The sequence below is a fragment of the Cynocephalus volans genome, chromosome 3 (genome assembly GCF_027409185.1).
Source record: "Cynocephalus volans isolate mCynVol1 chromosome 3, mCynVol1.pri, whole genome shotgun sequence".
Classification (NCBI taxonomy): Eukaryota; Metazoa; Chordata; class Mammalia; order Dermoptera; family Cynocephalidae; genus Cynocephalus; species Cynocephalus volans.
The window spans coordinates 110,219,503-110,237,139 of record NC_084462.1 but is presented as its reverse complement, the minus strand read 5'-3'; the positions used below and the strand labels follow the sequence as shown (position 1 = coordinate 110,237,139).

At 41.8% G+C, this 17,637-nt stretch overlaps 1 protein-coding gene across 2 annotated transcripts in view; it reads left to right on the top strand.

Annotated features, from left to right (window-relative positions):
• STXBP6 (syntaxin binding protein 6) overlaps nt 1-16,886 on the top strand; it is a 234,020-nt gene extending 217,134 nt beyond the window's left edge. For both annotated transcript variants that reach the window (XM_063091426.1, XM_063091425.1), the window contains exons 5-6: nt 9,721-9,878; nt 16,030-16,886. In XM_063091426.1, coding sequence (XP_062947496.1) covers nt 9,721-9,878; nt 16,030-16,053 — 182 coding nt within the window. In that variant the 3' untranslated portion in view covers nt 16,054-16,886. The remainder of the gene's footprint in view (nt 1-9,720; nt 9,879-16,029) is intronic.
• Nucleotides 16,887-17,637: the final 751 nt, after the last annotated feature.

Sequence of the window (17,637 nt, the reverse complement as noted above, 5' to 3'; positions counted from 1 at the left end):
TCTTTGGCTTACTTATAGTTTTCTGTATTTACTCATTGCTGTTCACACAGATGGAGACAAATACATATCTTTGTGTATAGATTAATACTTAGAAGAAACAAAATACTCGAATATTTTAATACTCCTCACTAATTAAAATAAATCAATAAATTAAGCCTCCAATTATCAGCTTTGTTTTGTATTTCGGCTTCATTTTTGTACATTTTATATTCTCTTTCTCTTGTTTATCATGGAGAAGTTATGGCTTCCACAAATTTATATAAAATTACTGTAATTATTCTTTAATATTATGACTTATTACTATTGATGTTCTAAATATCACAACTTGCCCAGTGAGATCTGCTTTAAACAGCTTATTTTTTTTTAGCACTATTTCTAACATCTTTGAAGTTATCCTTGCTGTCAGGCCTGAAGCTTATTGCCAATCTGAGTTTTCTTCACCCCAAGGCATGGAATCTGCTACTTTCCAAAGAATTTTGCATTCTTCTGGCAGAAAATATCACAAGACACCAAAATCTGAGTGCTACATTTGCATTTGGTAGTGATGCTCGGGGTGGGGGCGAGAGATAATGCTACTGCTATTGTTGGGACACCCTTAGGGATAGAGCTGGAAACAATGTCCTTCATTAAACTTTTTATTCACATTGATTTTTTTCAAATTCATGTGTTACATGTTCTACTCTGCCATAGTATGAAACTGATAAAACTTTAAAGATTTTCTAAACTTTGTCAAGAAACAGTGAGGCAGTAGATAGAGGTTGGGAAGCCTGCCGGGGGGTGGCAAGTAAATAGTCTGAAACCAGATCAAGAAGGGTCTTCTCTAATTGATTGTGTCATATTATGAGTGAGCCAGCAAAGCACTGAAACAAGAAAGTGGTGTGATCGGGTTAGAAGGATGGAAAGAGGCTGATACACTGTAGAACTTAGAGAGTGGTGGCAAGAAACCTGCCAGGCTGCTGTGGTTGTCCAGTGACACCTGAACAGAGCTTGAAGTACCATCAGGACTAGAAATAAAGTGGAGAGCCAGGTGAAGAGCCCTTGTTGGGACGGAATGTGCTGGACTCCATGAGGATATGCGTGTGGGATATGACGGGGAGGTCAGAGTCAAAGACAAATTAAGCATGGGAGACTGGCTGAGCAGAAGGACTTTTAAGACAGTGAATTCAGGAGGAGCAGGTTAAGAGGAGTGTGTGAAGGGGAAGAATAGGTTAATATTAAGGTAGAATTTGTGAAGCAGACAAGTATAGACAGTGTCTGGCACGTGTTTGTTCCATATTAGGAGTGCTGAATGAATCAGTTATCATGAATGAAACAGTGTGTATTTGTTACCTCTCTTTGTCACCTCTCTTCCCCTGGGTAATGGAGACACAAAGGATTACTCGAAGCTCATTTCTTCTGAGCAGTGAGAAACCCCAAAGGGGTTAATTTCCAGGAACCCTCAAGAGAGAGGCATTCTTCCTCAGGAAGTTAACCCTAGACTGGGGTTCTTTCTCAATATTTATTCTCCAAGCCAGAAAGTTACAGAAAAGGAACATAGGTGGAGTTATGGCTTTGTATAGTTCAACAATAGAGGCTGGTAACATCAGTGAAATAACAAAGTGACATTCCATAATGCAATTTGCGAAAGGTTAAGTTGATCCACCAACAAAAGCTTGTTTTTAGCAAATACTGTCTTTTCCTACAGCAGTTTCCTCAGCATGTTTACATAACAATAAAGTAACTTTAGGTTAACCTGCTCCAAGGGCATCTGTCCTTGAGCCAGCAATTTTGCTATGTTACAATTCTTTATCTACAGCAGAGACTTTAGCCTGGGGAAAGTTTCCTGTCCTTTGCAAGCTTAACATTTCCATATGTAATTTTTAAAAGTTAGGTTATACCTGAAACTACAGGGCTTTGGAAAGTAGGCCCTGTGAAATACATTTGCTTTATAAATGTTAATATACTCCACATGTATTGAGCTCATACTGCATTACTAGCACTAGGCTAAATGTATATATTTCATTGAATTCTCACAATTGACCCTGTGATAAATAGGTACTATTTTTATTGTCATTATACCAATGAGAAAACATAGGCCCATAGTGATTAAGTAACTTACCTGAGAGAGGCCACATAGCTGGTATTTGGCTGATCCTGACTCAAGCTCGGACCCTTCTGACCTGGTAACCCTCGTCAGGAAAGGAATGAAAGGAATAATCAGAGTGATGGGGGGTGGGTGGGATGTGTCAAGTAATAATGTGTTTCTGGAAGCCAAGAGAAAGCACAGCCTTCAAAAGCAGTAGGCAGTCAACTCATGGTCCAGAGGCCAAGAGGAGTTTGAAACTCTAGTGAGTTGAGAGAACAGTGTTAGTAGACTGGGACAGAAACACTCCACTGAAAGTTCAAAATGATCAGCAAGTATGAGAGGTAACAGAAGGAGTAGACCAGTCCTTCAAGATTAATGGTGGTTGAAAACTTGACAGAAAGACTTTCATGCCAGATAACTGAAGTTTCCCTCTTCAGTGATCTGCTTTGTGCCACACACTGTTCTAAGTGCCCCCCTTGTGCAGTACCTCATTCATTCCTCACAACAACCTTACAAGGTTGTAACTAGACCACTCCTTATGACTGGTGAGGAAACCGAAGCCCACGGGGGTAATTTGTTCGAGGTCACACAGCTGGTCAGTAGCAGGCTCCACATGATGAACATAATTCGGTTTTGGCCAGTAGCATCATGCAGCGGGTTTTCAAACTGTATATATCAGGACTTGAAATTATAGTTATTAAAGTAAAATTCACTAACTTCCAATTGTAATAAAAGCAGAGACTTGCAGATCATAGCTGGTTTGTTGCCAAACATAACCAAAGACAGGGAACAAAATCCATTTTACCAAATTTCGAGCCACTTTAGGTTTTTAACCTCAGCACAGGGGTTCCCTCTCAGAAGTTGCACTTCTGCCACCCATTCTGATAGCCTGATACCAAAAGAACTGTCCTTGGATTCATTTATCTGATACCCCATACTTCTTATAAAAATATGTTCATAATAACCAAGGTTAAATGAGTACTACAGAAACCAGTTAACTTTTCTGCACATCCTGATTTTAAGTGTTTAAAGGGACATGACTAAGATTCTAAATGTTTTGACCCATGTCATTGGGAATATTGGGACAGTGAATTGAGAGGAGACTCATAATTGTCTATAAGACAGGGAGGGGGCATTGGGCTTTTTCCTGAGTCTTTACTTAGCCCCTGGGGCACATTTGTGACTTGGGAACAGGCAGGGGCATTACACTAAATTACCTTAACATAGCCAGCAGAAGATATTTACATTTACCTGATAGAATGGTCCATTCTTCTTTTTTTGGTAACTCTGGCAATAGATAACTCCAAGGTCTCCTTCAAGCAGGCTTTATGGGCTTACAAAGTATTCCTGAGCACTGAGTCCATTTTTCTTTGTTATCTAGCTCTAGGCAACAAACAAATTTCATGGTCCCTGAAATTAGCCACCAACTTGAGACAAAAGATAATTCTAGAACTGCCATTCAGCATGCTATATCTGTTCTGCTGCCTGATAAAGCAAGCTTTTTTAATGTAATTACATGACTTGTCTATCTGTTACTAAATTAATGAAGACAGCCTGGATTTCTTTCTTTTTTTTCTCCTTTAACTTAGGAGTCAGTATAGTTTATTGTAGCATTTCCCAACATGAATTCTACAGAATTCCACCCTGCTAAGATACTCTATGCAAAAGGGCCCTATGAGTAAATATATTTTGGAAGCTCTGCATCTCATACCTCTCCTTTTCAAAATGCACAGTTTACATTAGCCTGTTAAAGGTTTTTCAAAGTTCTGCAATAAAGGAGCCAGGGTAGATGTATTTTCCAAAGTCATTCTGCCTTAGAATTGAGTTTTCCTCGTAGCACTTTTTTTTAACTCACAGAACCACTTTGGGAAATGCAGACACAGCTATTAAGAGCTTGGGAGTCAATCCCTGGGTGATGTAGGGTAAGTTTCTTCACCTCTCTGAGCACATATTTTCTTACTGTGAAATAAGGCTGAGTATTTCTTCCTTTGAGGAATGTAACACCTGACCACAGCACATGCCACCTCCAGTGAATGGCAGCTGTTCTGTGATTGCGATCGCTGATGTTCACACTGCATCTGTGCCCAGCGTGGGTTAACAACTCTTCCTTTTAGAAAGACTTGATATAACCAGGATTTTAAAAAGAATTTATCTGATCACTCATTACCACAAGAATATGTACAAATGAAATTTAACCTTTTGGAAGAATCTCCGTCTTAATAAGAGGATGCTAGAGGTTGTCCAACATTGAAATGCAGTTGTCTGACCTAGTATTGATTAGTCAGTGTGATGTATTGCCCCAGTTCACAGATAATTAATGGAGTCTGTGAATTAAGAACCAACTTGTTTCTCTGCGTAGGCCTTTGGATTTAATTACCCTGTAGAAGTAAAAGCTATCATTATTATTTAAATTATTAATTATTTATAAAATGTTCAGTGCGAGTCACAGTATTAAGCAGAACCTCTTTTGAAGTATCAAATTACCATGCAACTGAATTACCAGTGATAGGGGCAGAAGTGAGGCTTCTCATCACAGGAAGCAGAATAGTGTGTAAGTGGTACTGAGTGGCTTTAGGACTGAGAAGAGACCGAGCTGTCAGGGAGGCAGGTCTCCATGTAACTTTTTATTTTACTGATATGTCCTCTAGCAGTAGAGGTGCTGAGCAAGGAGATGGCCACAGATTGGAAATAGAAAAAGGAAAGAAAAAACATCTTGGGTGAATCCCACATATTAATAGCCAGTAAAATTAAGTTCAATATTACTAATACTGAACCAGACTTATGTACCTTATGTCCTACCCATGAAAATGGTTTTGCTAAGAAAGTAATGCCATAAATGAGAATACAGTAGGACCCATTTAATCCAATAATAAAACTAATGTTTCTGGCTTATTAACAGATTTAATATGATAGATGTCCATACCAATTTTTGTGAGTTTATTTTCTCAGAAGCCAAGTCCATTATATATATACACACACACACAAACACACACACACACATAAAATATATTTTCTCATTATTCAAATCAGTTTTCCTCTAAGTTAATTTGGATAAGTGGGGCTTTATTGTATAGCTATTCCTAAGTGGTTAAATTGATTATAGGAAAAAAAAGTAGTACAAGCAAAACGATTAAGAAATTTCTGTTTTAAAAGAATGCTGTTAGATGAGCGTGTTTACTCAGCACTGAGTGTAGGTAGGCATATACTTATTGGTCATTTATTTTTTAGATAATTTTCCCTTATTTTCCAGACAGGATAAGTATTTTACATTTCAATTATCTATATATGTATTTGAGATACAAAGTAGCTGCTGAAAATTCTGTTTAAATTGCCTTTTTACTAGCTGTAGAATTAAGAATTTTAATTAACAAGATACAACCTGATGTCTAGGATGGTCAAATGAAATAATATTGATAGCTGTCTATTTTGTGTGCTTCTAAAAATCTTTCCCCCTCTTCTGTTGTCACTTTTCAATATTCTTTGCTCTTGTTCCCTCATTTTCCTATACATTTAAATTGATTTTGTGTTTTCTAACAGTGGCTGAATATAGTGCTATAGCTTTATCTCAAGTTGCTCTCTCAATAGTCTTCTAAATCACTTAACATAAAAGATGCCAGCATATATATTTTTAAGAGCACATGTTGAGCAAGTGGAACTGATGTGAAGGCAACATCAATGAAGCAGGACTGGTCTCTGCTTTAGTCTCCAGAGACTATAATTCAAAAGGTAGTTGACTTTATTTGCTGTGGTTGACAGCTTCTTCTCAGACTACTTGAATAAATTTAAGTATTAATATGCTTCCTGTCTATTTAAAGAGAATTACTGTTTTATCTGCCTCAGGAGACTACTTTATTTCCAGATTTAACTCAGCACAGTACGATGCACCTCAGCTTTTGAGCTAGGCGTCCTATCTGCAAAGCATGCCTTGAATATGTATTCAGCTCCCTCTCTGAGTAACATGATGTGCTGCACACAGCAGGATATACAAGGATATCTAAGAAGTATCATCTGCAATCCTCAAAACACTCAGCCCCAAAATAGTAGAGAAGAGAGGGAGACATGCAATGGAATTGGGTAGGATTGGACCATTTTTCCAGTGTTCCTTAGAGAGTGAACATGGTCTTAAGGGAGGTGGAGGACAAACTTCCATTGAGCATCTACACACACTCTGTATACATCTTCATCTCCATGGTAGCCATGTGAGGTAAGTGGCTTAACCCGTATCTCACAGATGAGGAAATTGAAGATCAATAATTTAAAAGTCACTTCCTCTAAGTCATTCTGTCACTTGCGTCAACATAACAGTGCCTGGCACATGATATGCACTTTGTGGATAATATTGAATGTTGAATGAATCTTTCAGGGAAGCAGTTTTTAGCATACACCAAGAGCCTCTAAAATGCTTATGTCCTTTCATTTCTAGCAATTTCATTTCTGGAAAATATCAGAGATGTGATAAAGATTATGCATATGTGTGAGGCAGTGAGAATAGTGAAAAGGGCAGAGTGGAGAGAGCTGTAGAGGAGGTGATCTTTAGTTGTATAGGGTAAAAGTGATGGAGGGATCTAGACTAGATTCCCAGATTTCTGGCTGGATTAAGGAGCTGGGAAGATATTGGGATTATTCACTGAGCAGAGGACCCCAAAGAAAAAGCAGGTATCAAGGGAAAGATAATGGGGTCAGGTTTAGACATACTGAATTTGGGATGACTTTGGGTCATTCAGTTGAAGTTGTCCAGTAAGAAAAACATATAGGTCTGAAGCTCAGCAGCACAATCTAATGAAAGAGAAAGGTTTGGCCATTGAAGTCACAAGCTAGATAAGATTGCCCCAGCGAGAGTCTGTAGAGTGCCAAAGAGAAGAGGACGAAGACAGAAGCCTAGAATTACAGTAGAAGCAAGAGGATCCCAGAGAGAAGAAAGTACATAAGCAGAAGATCTAAGTCAAAAGAAGAGAAAGATTAGAGATTTAGGGAATGGTCAACGTCATGAAATGGTGCACTCAGGGAATTTGTAATCCAGGTGAGAAGTCATTGCATCTGCAGGTAGAGAAGTGAAGTAGGAGAGGAATTGTCCGTGATTGTACTCGATTAAGCACCCAAAAAGGATATAGACAGTACCTGTGGAGTTGAAGGGAAGGAGAAAGTGGAAATGACCTGAAACTTGATAAAGTTGGTGGGACTTCACTGGGCCTTTAATGTGGGTAGAATTGAAACTGGGAGAGGTCATTTCAACTGAAGGAATGACATTTGTTCAAATTCATCCTCATGCCTGAAAATAATTGAAGGTAGTTTCCCTGTTGATAGTTGTCAGCAGTGTCATCTTTGAATAGGGAAGACAGCATTTATTTCCCTTTTAGTTATAACATTTGGCTCTCTTAATTATAACAACTATTGGCTAAACAGTATCATATAAAACGGATGTGGTGTTACCTGACGTTATGTACAAGATTAATTTCAAGGAAGTCATGAGAAGAAAGCAGCATGGCTTATGTGTAGTGGGTTTATTCCAGAAATTCAGATGTGTATAACTTTTAGGAGATCATGTGGCTTAATTCCAATAGGAAAAGACAGGTCTTGGTTGCATACCCTCTTAGTTTTATGGCAGCTAATTCTGAAATCCCTTTTATTTATTGCAGCTGTTCCGAGCTGTGAAGTTGCAGGTTCCTTGCCCCATCTTTTCCCATTCCTCTGATGACTAAGCTGTGGCTATATAGAAAGAAAGGGAGGGGATTTTCTTGTGCCCTTCCCCCACCCCTCTGTACCTTCCAGTCCCTTCTTCATCTTCTCATTCCATCCCATTGGTCTTTTTCTTCTAGAGAGCACTTACTTGTAGTGGCATGGGCAATAACTCTTAATTTACCAGGAGGAATACCTTGAGGACAGAAATGGTCCAATATTACCTTGGGAAATAACCTGTCAAAACCTATCTCTATGCTAGTCTGCCCACAACTCTGTCATAGTGATTGCTTTCCCAGACCAACACCATATCTGCAAAGAGAAAAGTACAGAGTAAAGAAAAGTCATTGAAAAACCAGTTTCCTATACTAGCCATGTCTGATCTTGTGCAAGCCTTTTAATCTCTACTAGCCTCAGTCTTCTCAGTAGAATTTTTGCAACAGTCAAATGAGGTAATATTCGTGAAGGTTCTTTATGATTACAAAATGCTTGTCAAATGTTAGTGGTGGTAGACTATCATCATAGTCATGAGTATGCTGTGAAAGCAAAGGGGGGAGCTGAGATTTCTCCTCCTAAATCTATTCTGAAGACGCAGACCTCCTATTCCTACCCTAGTGTTCAACCATGTTTCTCCAGACCTGCATCTCTTCTGTTCCCTATTCACCTGTGCTAATTTATCTTGGTTCGTGTACTGCTTGATGCAACTGGGTAACACCAAGTTAACCCCACTCTCCTTCCCTTAGTGTATGATTGAAGCCCTTGAAATTCACCCCTAAAGAAGAAAAATGGAAAACAATTCACTAAGTGCTTCCTCTAGGCCAGGCACTTTATTTGCCTGAGATCCTTTTCCACAAACCACAGACTGCTCCCATAGAGGAGAAATTAGGAAGCCCTTGCAGCTGAGACCAGTGGAAATTGCATTTCTATTAAAAGCTGTCTGTGGCTAGATGTATTCATCCCAGGTACAAAGTTAAATGATGTAATAAACTTATTCAAAGACATAAAGCTATTACATAAAATGCCATTAAATATACCTCACTCAATGTTAACAAAATACAGCTATAAATTTCCTTTTGTTGTCATTTTGCAAGTTGCTAGTTCTCAGTGAGTTATGCATATGTAAGTTCTTCACCTGTTGAATTTTGCTGCCCAGTTCTGGCAAATGAGATGTCAGGAATGCATGACCCTTTGAGATGGGATGGTTTTCAGCTTTCTCAGTGTCATCACTACTGAATTTAAAAATACCAAGTTCCTTCCAGGGCCAGTTTCTGTAACTGTTTTCCACCTGCTGGTTAAGTGTGGCGCTAAGGCTCCATATTTCACGTACTAAAGATCAGAGGCAAGGAGGCATAATCATCCAAGCCATGGCACCAGATTTAAGGTTGGGAGCCAACACATCTACTCTGAACTTTGAGGCTGATTTATAGCTGTCATGGAGCCATACGTTTGGAGGTACTGCTTACTTGCTGGTTAAAGGAATAAACTGGAGGGGAAGAGTTGAAAGGAATACAAAGCATTATATCTGGAAAAGTCTGTGGCCCGTTTTCCCATGGCATTACCCAAACCACAGGTCAAAGGAAAATGCACGTAAGATTCAGATATGTCTCATTGAACTTGCCTGATTCTGTGAATTTGTCAGGATTTTCATTTCCCTTTGTAAGCCAAGTCCTAAATCTAGATGACTCCCGCCCTTTTGAGCCTCCCTAGACAGATTGCTGGCAGAATGGAAATGGCAGGTCGGTGATGGGAGTGCAGCGAGGCACTCAGGATTTGCCCAGGTCCTGCAGTCAGTGGTGTTCTCCCCACATGTGAGTCAGTCACACCAACTTGGAAGCAATGTCAACTTGTTTCCTAGACACCAGAGGCCTTTCTGTAACGTGCCCTGCACTCCCCTTGCAGTGCGCTCGCCCAACGGGGGTCTGGTCGCCGCAGGTCAGCCAAGCCAGCCTCTGACAGAGCTCTTGCTGTCCTGCTTCCAGGAAACAGCATCCTCCACTCAGCCGCCGACAGCGTGACCAGCGCGGTACAGAAGGCCAGCCAGGCCCTGAATGAGCGCGGAGAGCGGCTGGGCCGGGCAGAGGAGAAGACGGAAGACCTGAAGAACAGCGCCCAGCAGTTTGCAGAGACTGCACACAAGGTGGGCCAGCGGGGCAGGGCGCCGGCACTGGGCTGCAGAGAGCTTCACCAGCACAGCTCCCGGGATGGCAGAGACAAAACCAGGCTCTTGTGTGTGTGTGTGCATGTGTTTTGGTTTTGGGTTTTGTTTTGTTTTGTTTTTTATCCCCCTTTAAACAGTCTCCATCTGCTCTTACTAAGCACCTGGGCCGTGAAAACTTTCTTCTTGTGCCTGGTTTCTTTAGATATTTCCTTTCCGATGTTCTCATCCCTGTCTCTGGAGTCTTTAGGAAATATGGACCATCTTTAGTTCCTGACCAGAAGATGAGGGCTTAAGTTTCAGGGCACAGGATAAAGGAGAACAAAAGAGATCAGGTCTTAGAATACCTCCTCCCTGAGTGCATGAAAGAACCCCTGGAGGACTGCAGGCTGCTCCTGCTTACTTTCTCGTGCTGAGTCAAGCTCCTCTGCTCTCGTCTCTTCCCCAGTCTCCAGGAAAGCTCTAGTCCCAGGACACAGCGTACCTCAGGGCTAGTTTTTCCTCTGAGAGGCGCAGGTTGTTAATTCAGGCCCTCTATTCTAGAATTGTAAGCTTGATCGGACTGGTGCAGAGCTGCCGGCAAGATTCCCTCCTGCCTCTGACTCCAGAGAATGGCGTTTCCCGCGTGACTGAGCACGCACTGTGCACACACACACACTCACTAGGGACTGTGCCTTTCAGAAGGGAAAAGGGGAGTTTTTATTGGCAGCCGGCTATCTAAGGCAGTCACAAAACAAAGGAAAGAGAGGCCCTGTTGGTCAGGTGATAAAGAGGATTTATTGCTGTTCTTGTGCTTCAGATCAAAGGGCAGCTCCTTTCTGGCTGGTGATTCGAATTTAGGTTTCCAGAAACTACTTCTGCTGATGACTTATGTGGGCATGTCAGACTCACGATCTGGCCCTACAGATACACTTTCCAGGTGACCTTTTGGGGAAAAAAAATCAATATGCTTCAACAGAAAATCACACTTCTTCTGAGGAAACAAGAATGGACAACCTAAAAGCCAAGAGAAAAATATCCCCAGCTGAGCCGAGGTGGCCTCTCCCAGAGGCTGACACCCAGGCCCACCTGGAGATCCTATTTGAGTGGATGCTTCCTGCATCCTCTTTCCACAGATCTGTCTGGCTGTGTCATTAATTCATTAATTCTCTGTCGTGACAGGATCTTACTGCACTGCTGACTATGGGGCCCTTTTGGAGTTCCTTGGAGGAGAATTGGCCAGACCTTTCTGAAAATGCAGGCAGCCCTGCTAGAGGCCAGGTCCTCAGATTGCTTTGGTTGGTGCAGAGGTGTGAACTCATACTGAAGGTTTCTGTGGTCCCTTCCTCACATCTCCAGTCTTGGTGATACAGAGATAACTGTCTTCCAGTCTGGGAGGAGTGATAGTGCGGGAAGCTGTCTTTCATGTCTTCCCAAACGGACTAGAACAATCAATAGTGCACTGATGAAATTCTGCTAAAACAAGAGTTTAGGTTCATGACTGAATCATGGATCAGGTTACTGAGGAAGATTGAGAAATCACTCTTTCTAAGGTAGAGTACACAGTACTGGGATGTCATCCTGTAGGCGTCGCTCTCAGGGGAGGTTATACAAACACCAGATTGGATAACCTAACCAGATGGCCCGATATTCTTGGCTCTGGTAGCCCGGTTTCCCTGTTATTGTGGCCAAGTTTGCTAGGTAGTAGGGAAGGCTGTATGGTACAGGAGTTAACATCTTATGTGTGAATCCAGCTGTCATTTTCCATCTTGGTGACCTTAGGCAAGTGCTTAATTTCTCCAAAGCACATTTCCTCATCAGTAAAATAGAGCTAATTAACAGTACCTACCTCTTACAGTGTTGAGAGAATTGAATGCATTCAAAGCTATTAGCACAATATGTAGCATATATAAATCTAAATTACTAATATTTATTCCCACAAAAATAGTTTCTGCTGAACCTGCCCTATTCAGTCATATAATGAGCACTGTAGAGGGGTTGAAAAATTACTGGTGATTGAGGATCCTTAATACAGGGATAGGGAAGGAATGCAGGTAAAGATTTTGTGCCTTCCGAACTCAAAGAGAAAGTGGGGTAGGAGAGCCTCCTGCTAAATGTTGGTGCTGTCAAAGTACAGAGCAGCCCTTGAGACAGGACCTGGCGGAACAGAAACTGGCGAGGGCGCCAAAGGCAGAGGGGTCTCTGGCTTTCATCAGTGGGGTAATCCATCCCAGGCAGTTACCTGCTTTTAGTAGAGAGGGCTGAGGCAGGGGCAGCTTGTATTTGTTTTGGTTTCCCCTCCTGTAGGTGTTCTGGGGCATGGGGGAGTACACTAGGGTCTGTTAGTGTGTGTGAGGGAGGGTGAGACAGTGTCATAGCTAGATTTGCAGATTTCTAAAGCAGGGATGTGTGCTTATGAATCACTGGCATTGGCACTATTCCTAATGAGCAGATTGACCTCTTTAGAGAAGGTGTGGCTACTTTCCCAGGGACTAGGACTTCTGATTTGGACCCGCTAGCGTAGGCTGACCATGAAGATGTCATTTAGCTGGCCAAGCACCAGCCAGGCCTGCTGGTGAGGGGAAAGCTCAGAGATGGAACCCAGACCTTCTGCCCCCCAGACACGTGTGGCTCTGTTGACACATAAAGAGTCGGCTGTGTTTACAAGTGGAGGCACAGTGCACATGGTGAACCCTGAGCAGGGAATGGCAATTCCAGGTGACAGTTCTCGAGTTCCTGGCTGAAGGGCACCCAATCCCAGCTAGAGAGTACAGCACACCTTTCTAGACTGAAGAAGAAAAGGATTCTTTGGCCTTCTAACTTTTCCCAGGGATCCTGCAATTACTCAGGTACAAGAGGGATTGGATCTCTTTTGCACAACCCTGCCTTTAACCAGCTACAATACTAGGCTGGTTTGGGGGGGGCGGGGGGGGATGTTTTGTTTGGTTTTTGTAGCTGGCTGGTTTGGCGATCCAAACCCGTGACCTAGGTGTTATAAGGCTGAACTCTAACCAATGAGTAACCAGCCAGCCTCCAACCCTGCCTTTAAGATATGTGGGTGCTTGTTCTCTTCAGAGCAGATGGAAAATGATCCTTGCCCCCTCTCCCCAGCACCCCCTCACCTCCGGTTAGCCTGGCTGGAGGAAGTGTGGTTACTTCCTGAGCTGCAGACTTGGCGCAGTCCCAAGCCTTAGGAAAGTGCAGCTCAGCCACAGAAGCAGGACTGCCACTTTCCACTGCCCCAAAAAGCACTGCGTTGCAGTATGTGCAGCGCTTTGACAGCCCCGCCACCTGTGGCAAGTCCACAGGCAAGAGCATTGCCCACACCTAGGCATTCTCAGATGACATTTCTGCAGAAAGAACATTTGTCTACCCTGTTTTGCACAAGCCTATGTTTGTGGGGAAAGCAGCAGTGAGAGGCATTTTTCTTCTTGCTGGGAGGGAATGACTATCTCTCTCCATACTATAGTCAGCTGTTTCCCTTGGGTCTTGGCCAGAAGGGACCTCAAGAGCTCAGGCCTCTTCAAGTAATGACTTTTTCATTATCATTCTCTAGGTGGAGTAGGTTACATAGTATTAAAAGAGAAAGATTTCCATGAGATATTAAGTGAACAAAATATATGAAAAGGAAATTTTAAACTCCTAGGGCAACTCTGACACCTAAATTAATCCATAAGCGTTTAGAGTTGGAGACTGTTTTATAGACATATGAGAAAGCTGAGGTGTGGAGCAGCCGTGACTTAAGAGCTCAAGGTCATACAGCAAATTTGTAACAGCAGGTGTCCTGACCTCGTTCAATCCGGTACTCTTTCTGCTGTACATCCTGCCTTCCATATTCTAAAGTTCCTAATTTCCAGAGAATTAAAAAAACTAGAATGACCCCACTTTCTGCAGAAATACCTATCTTAGTTCATTTAGGCTGCTGTAACAATGTACCATAGACTAGGTGGCTTATAAACAACAAACATTTATTTTGCACAGTTCTGGAGGCTGGGAAATTCAAGATCAAGGCACTGGCAGATTCAGTGTCTAGTAAGAGCCCACTTCTGGTTCATAGATGGTACCTTCTTGCCATGTCCTCACATGGTGGAATGAGTGAGGTGTCTCCAGCCTCGTTATAAGGACACTGATCCCTCCAAAAGGCCCCACTTTCTAATACCATTAACTTGGGGGTCAGGTTTCAACATCTGAATTTGGGGGAACCAAATATTCAGACGGTAGCATACCTTGAGTCAAAATGTCCAATTAAGTTGAATTTCTACAAAGCCAAGAGGGTCATGGCCCAGGGGCTCCCCTTAGCTCCATTCCAGGCACACTGTCATGGTAACCAGGGTCTGGCTGGAGCAGCAGCACAATCACTGCTGAAGATTGATGGCTGTGGCTGAATTGGCACAAGCTTGTCAGTTGAAAGTTAACAGGTCAGTGATTACCAGGGCAGCTGCACTGATCAAGTGTTTATGGTTGATATTTATTATGCACAACACTTAACAGCTCTGTGTTAATTTGATGGTCCATGTTGCTAAATAATTTATAAAAATCACAGGCAGAGCCAAAAGTAGAGGCCATATGGTAGAGGTGCTTGGAGCATGTCCAGGGAGTGGGACAGAACCAAGGTAGAACCCTGGCTCTGCCATTTTTACTGACCTTGTCTCCTGGACTATAAACTTCAAGGTCTGGAGTTATTAGTCACTTACACCTTTCTTAGTTAAAAAAAAAAAAAAAAAAAAAAAAACCCAAAGCACTCAGCATGGCAGCCAGGACACACTGAGTACTTGACAGGCACTGTGTCTGACGGGGCTGACTGAGGCATCAGCACTGCAGGAGGTCTGTGGAGGTCTTCATTGGCATCACCAGACATAGGTACCAGGAGCTCTTTCAGCTGAGGTTGCCCAAGCAGAGATTAACTTAGCAATGTGATGTCTGAGTCCACAGGTGCCCTCTCCATCACATGTAGACCTGGCAAGGAGCATTGCCTGTGAGGGACATGTTGGTACTGCTGTTGCTGGTTGCCTAGCTGAGGTGGCAGCCCCTGTTTATAACTTCTTTGTGGATGACATCAAGAAGAGAAAGGGAAGACTCTGATTGCCCTGGGCTTTGCTAGAGAAATGGGCTCTTGCCATCTTCCAGGATGATGCAGAGCCTTCCTGGGTGGAATCAGTGGGATCTACCTTACTAATTTTTATAAGGCACAGAGGCTGGTCATGGTGCAGATGACAGGGCTTTCTACAGAGTCATAGCCTGCAGAGCCACCTGTTTGCTCAAAGGAATTCTGAGCCATAGACCTGCCCCCCAGTCACTTCCAGCCCATCCATAGGGTTTAATCCCTAACATCAGACTCAGAACACACGAGGAATTACATACAGTTCAGCCTCTGCTCTGCCTTCTGGTTCACATCAGTGTATGGGCTCCTTGGAAAAGATCTGGCTAAGAAGAGCAAAGACAGTTTAATTTTATGTTCTGTACCTGCATATCATTACCTAAATAAATCCTCATTGGTTCCACCTGAGCTTGAGAAGCTAATGAATGATACAGTGGTATTTGGTGTTCCCATTTCTAAAGATCTAACACTTTAGGAGACCACATTTCTCAAAAACCAATAGGAGTAGTAAATCAAGGTCTGGATTTGGTCTATTGTTTGGCCCTAGTCAATAACGCAATTTAATTGTCAAGTGCTTTGGACTTGGTTGAATGTCTACTCTAATATTGAGTAGATTATTACATACTGTCTCACTACAAGCTATTGATCTTTCATACTTCATGAGACTTTAGTAAATACATTTCTGGAGTGTTGCTTTTTCTGGATAACTAGTAACCTGAGAACCCCATCTGTTCCTAGGGTAAGTCACTCATTCTGCCTGTGCATTGCTTTTCCCACTTGTTCCTTTGGTGGATGAAAGAACACCACACAGCGCTCTTCCCCGCCTGGACACACATACACCAACAGAACTGCCATAGGGAAGAGTAACAGATGCAGTGTTCAAGCAACTATTTGGGAAAATGCTGCACATTTACTTGGTGCCACTGTAAGTGGTAATGGCCACCTGCCACAGGGAGTGGAATCTTGGTGCTGCTTCTCATTGTGGATGTGGGGAGCAGCACAGTGAAATCTTCCTGCTGATAAAGTCTTTCTCTTCTCACCCCTCTCTCTCCTTAGCTTGCCATGAAGCACAAATGTTGAGAGCTGCCTATTCTGGTGACCCTCTTAAGAGAAATGGAAGAGTTCATTCAGCAGTTTTTACAAGAATTCCAAGCCTCTGCTTGCTTCTTTTTTTTCCAGTATATGGACATTTAGGGTTTTTTGTTTTTTATTTTCAGATGTTAATATGAAAGAAAAAATGTTGTGTTTATACATTTCCCTAATGATCTTGCTAAGAAATGCTACAATAGCATCAGCTTCATTGTGGTTTGGTTTTCTCACGTGTGTATATATGTGTTTATGTTCGAATATGTTTTCCTTTTTTAAAAATAAAAGTTTTGTAGTTTGAATATGAGATTTGGACAAAATGATAAACTGAATTGGGTCTAAATAGGCAACATGTATTATTTTCCCTGATATTAAACAGAAAAACATTTTCATGTGGTGACATCAGATGTTATTGTTCCTAGATGAAAATAAAACTCAAGCAGGATCGTTTCACTCACTCTTGTAGCTTCTCTTAACTTGGAGGTTAAAATTCTATATCCCGACATAAGTGTATTATGGAAAACAGTGGGACTGATCAGAGGAGCAGCAGTCTTATATTTTGCTCTCTGCGTAGTAATCTTTTGCATCAGCCATCACCAGCAGTCACAAAAAACAAATCAGAATCATGGATAGAAATCTGCTTTCAGAGCTACAGTTTAAACACCTCTGCTGCTTGTTTCTAGGCTGATTATTTGGAATTATCTTATGAAGTATAAAAATTTGAAAATAAAGACCTAGGGAAAAATCTACTTTAAAACCTCTGTCTATTTATAGATGTTTCTCTCTTTTGTTATTGTCCCAAATTATGGTACCTGGTATTGAAAAGAGCTTGGATTTTTATCAAAAACTGCTTTATCCAGATAAAGGTCTGTGTAAATGATAATGTGAAAAGATATTACATTTAAAATCTTTTTTCTTTTCTTTTTACAAGGGCACGCCTCTTTTAGAAACACCCTAACAATGTGTTTGGAAAGGGCCTTCAGTTTCTTGGTATCTGGTTTGTGGAGGTTTTGATGTTGTTATTACTGTTTATTTATTTAATGTAACTTAACATGTGGATTCACTAACACATTGCATTTCATGGCAATTATACCTTGCCTGGTCTGACATAAAACAACAGTCACAAGGCCTTCACATTGCAGGCAGATGGAGTAAAGTTGATCACACACCTCCTGATTTGGTATTTCTCAAGATAATACTGGTTTAGAGTCTGAAAATTTGGTTTCTGGAGGGTTAAAATGCTAACATAAAAACACTGTGCTTTTTCTTCACAAAACAAGGAGGCAAGCTGCACATCCCGGTTACCTCGTCAGCCTCCCACCGCAGCGCGTTGATTTTTAAGCTGCCTGAATCTTCAGGACCCCTTTCTATTCCTTCCTGTCCTTTGAGCCAGTTGAGTCTGTGCATTGTAGCTTCTTACATTGCAGCATAAGATGACTTTGGATTACAAATACTGATTTATCAGTTCTCCTGATAAAGCATTCCCAGGGAGACAGAAAGTTTGTCTATTGGAAAGAAAAAAAAAATCTTAGGCAGTATATGTCAAAAGGGATATGGGATTTGCCAGAGACAAATTTC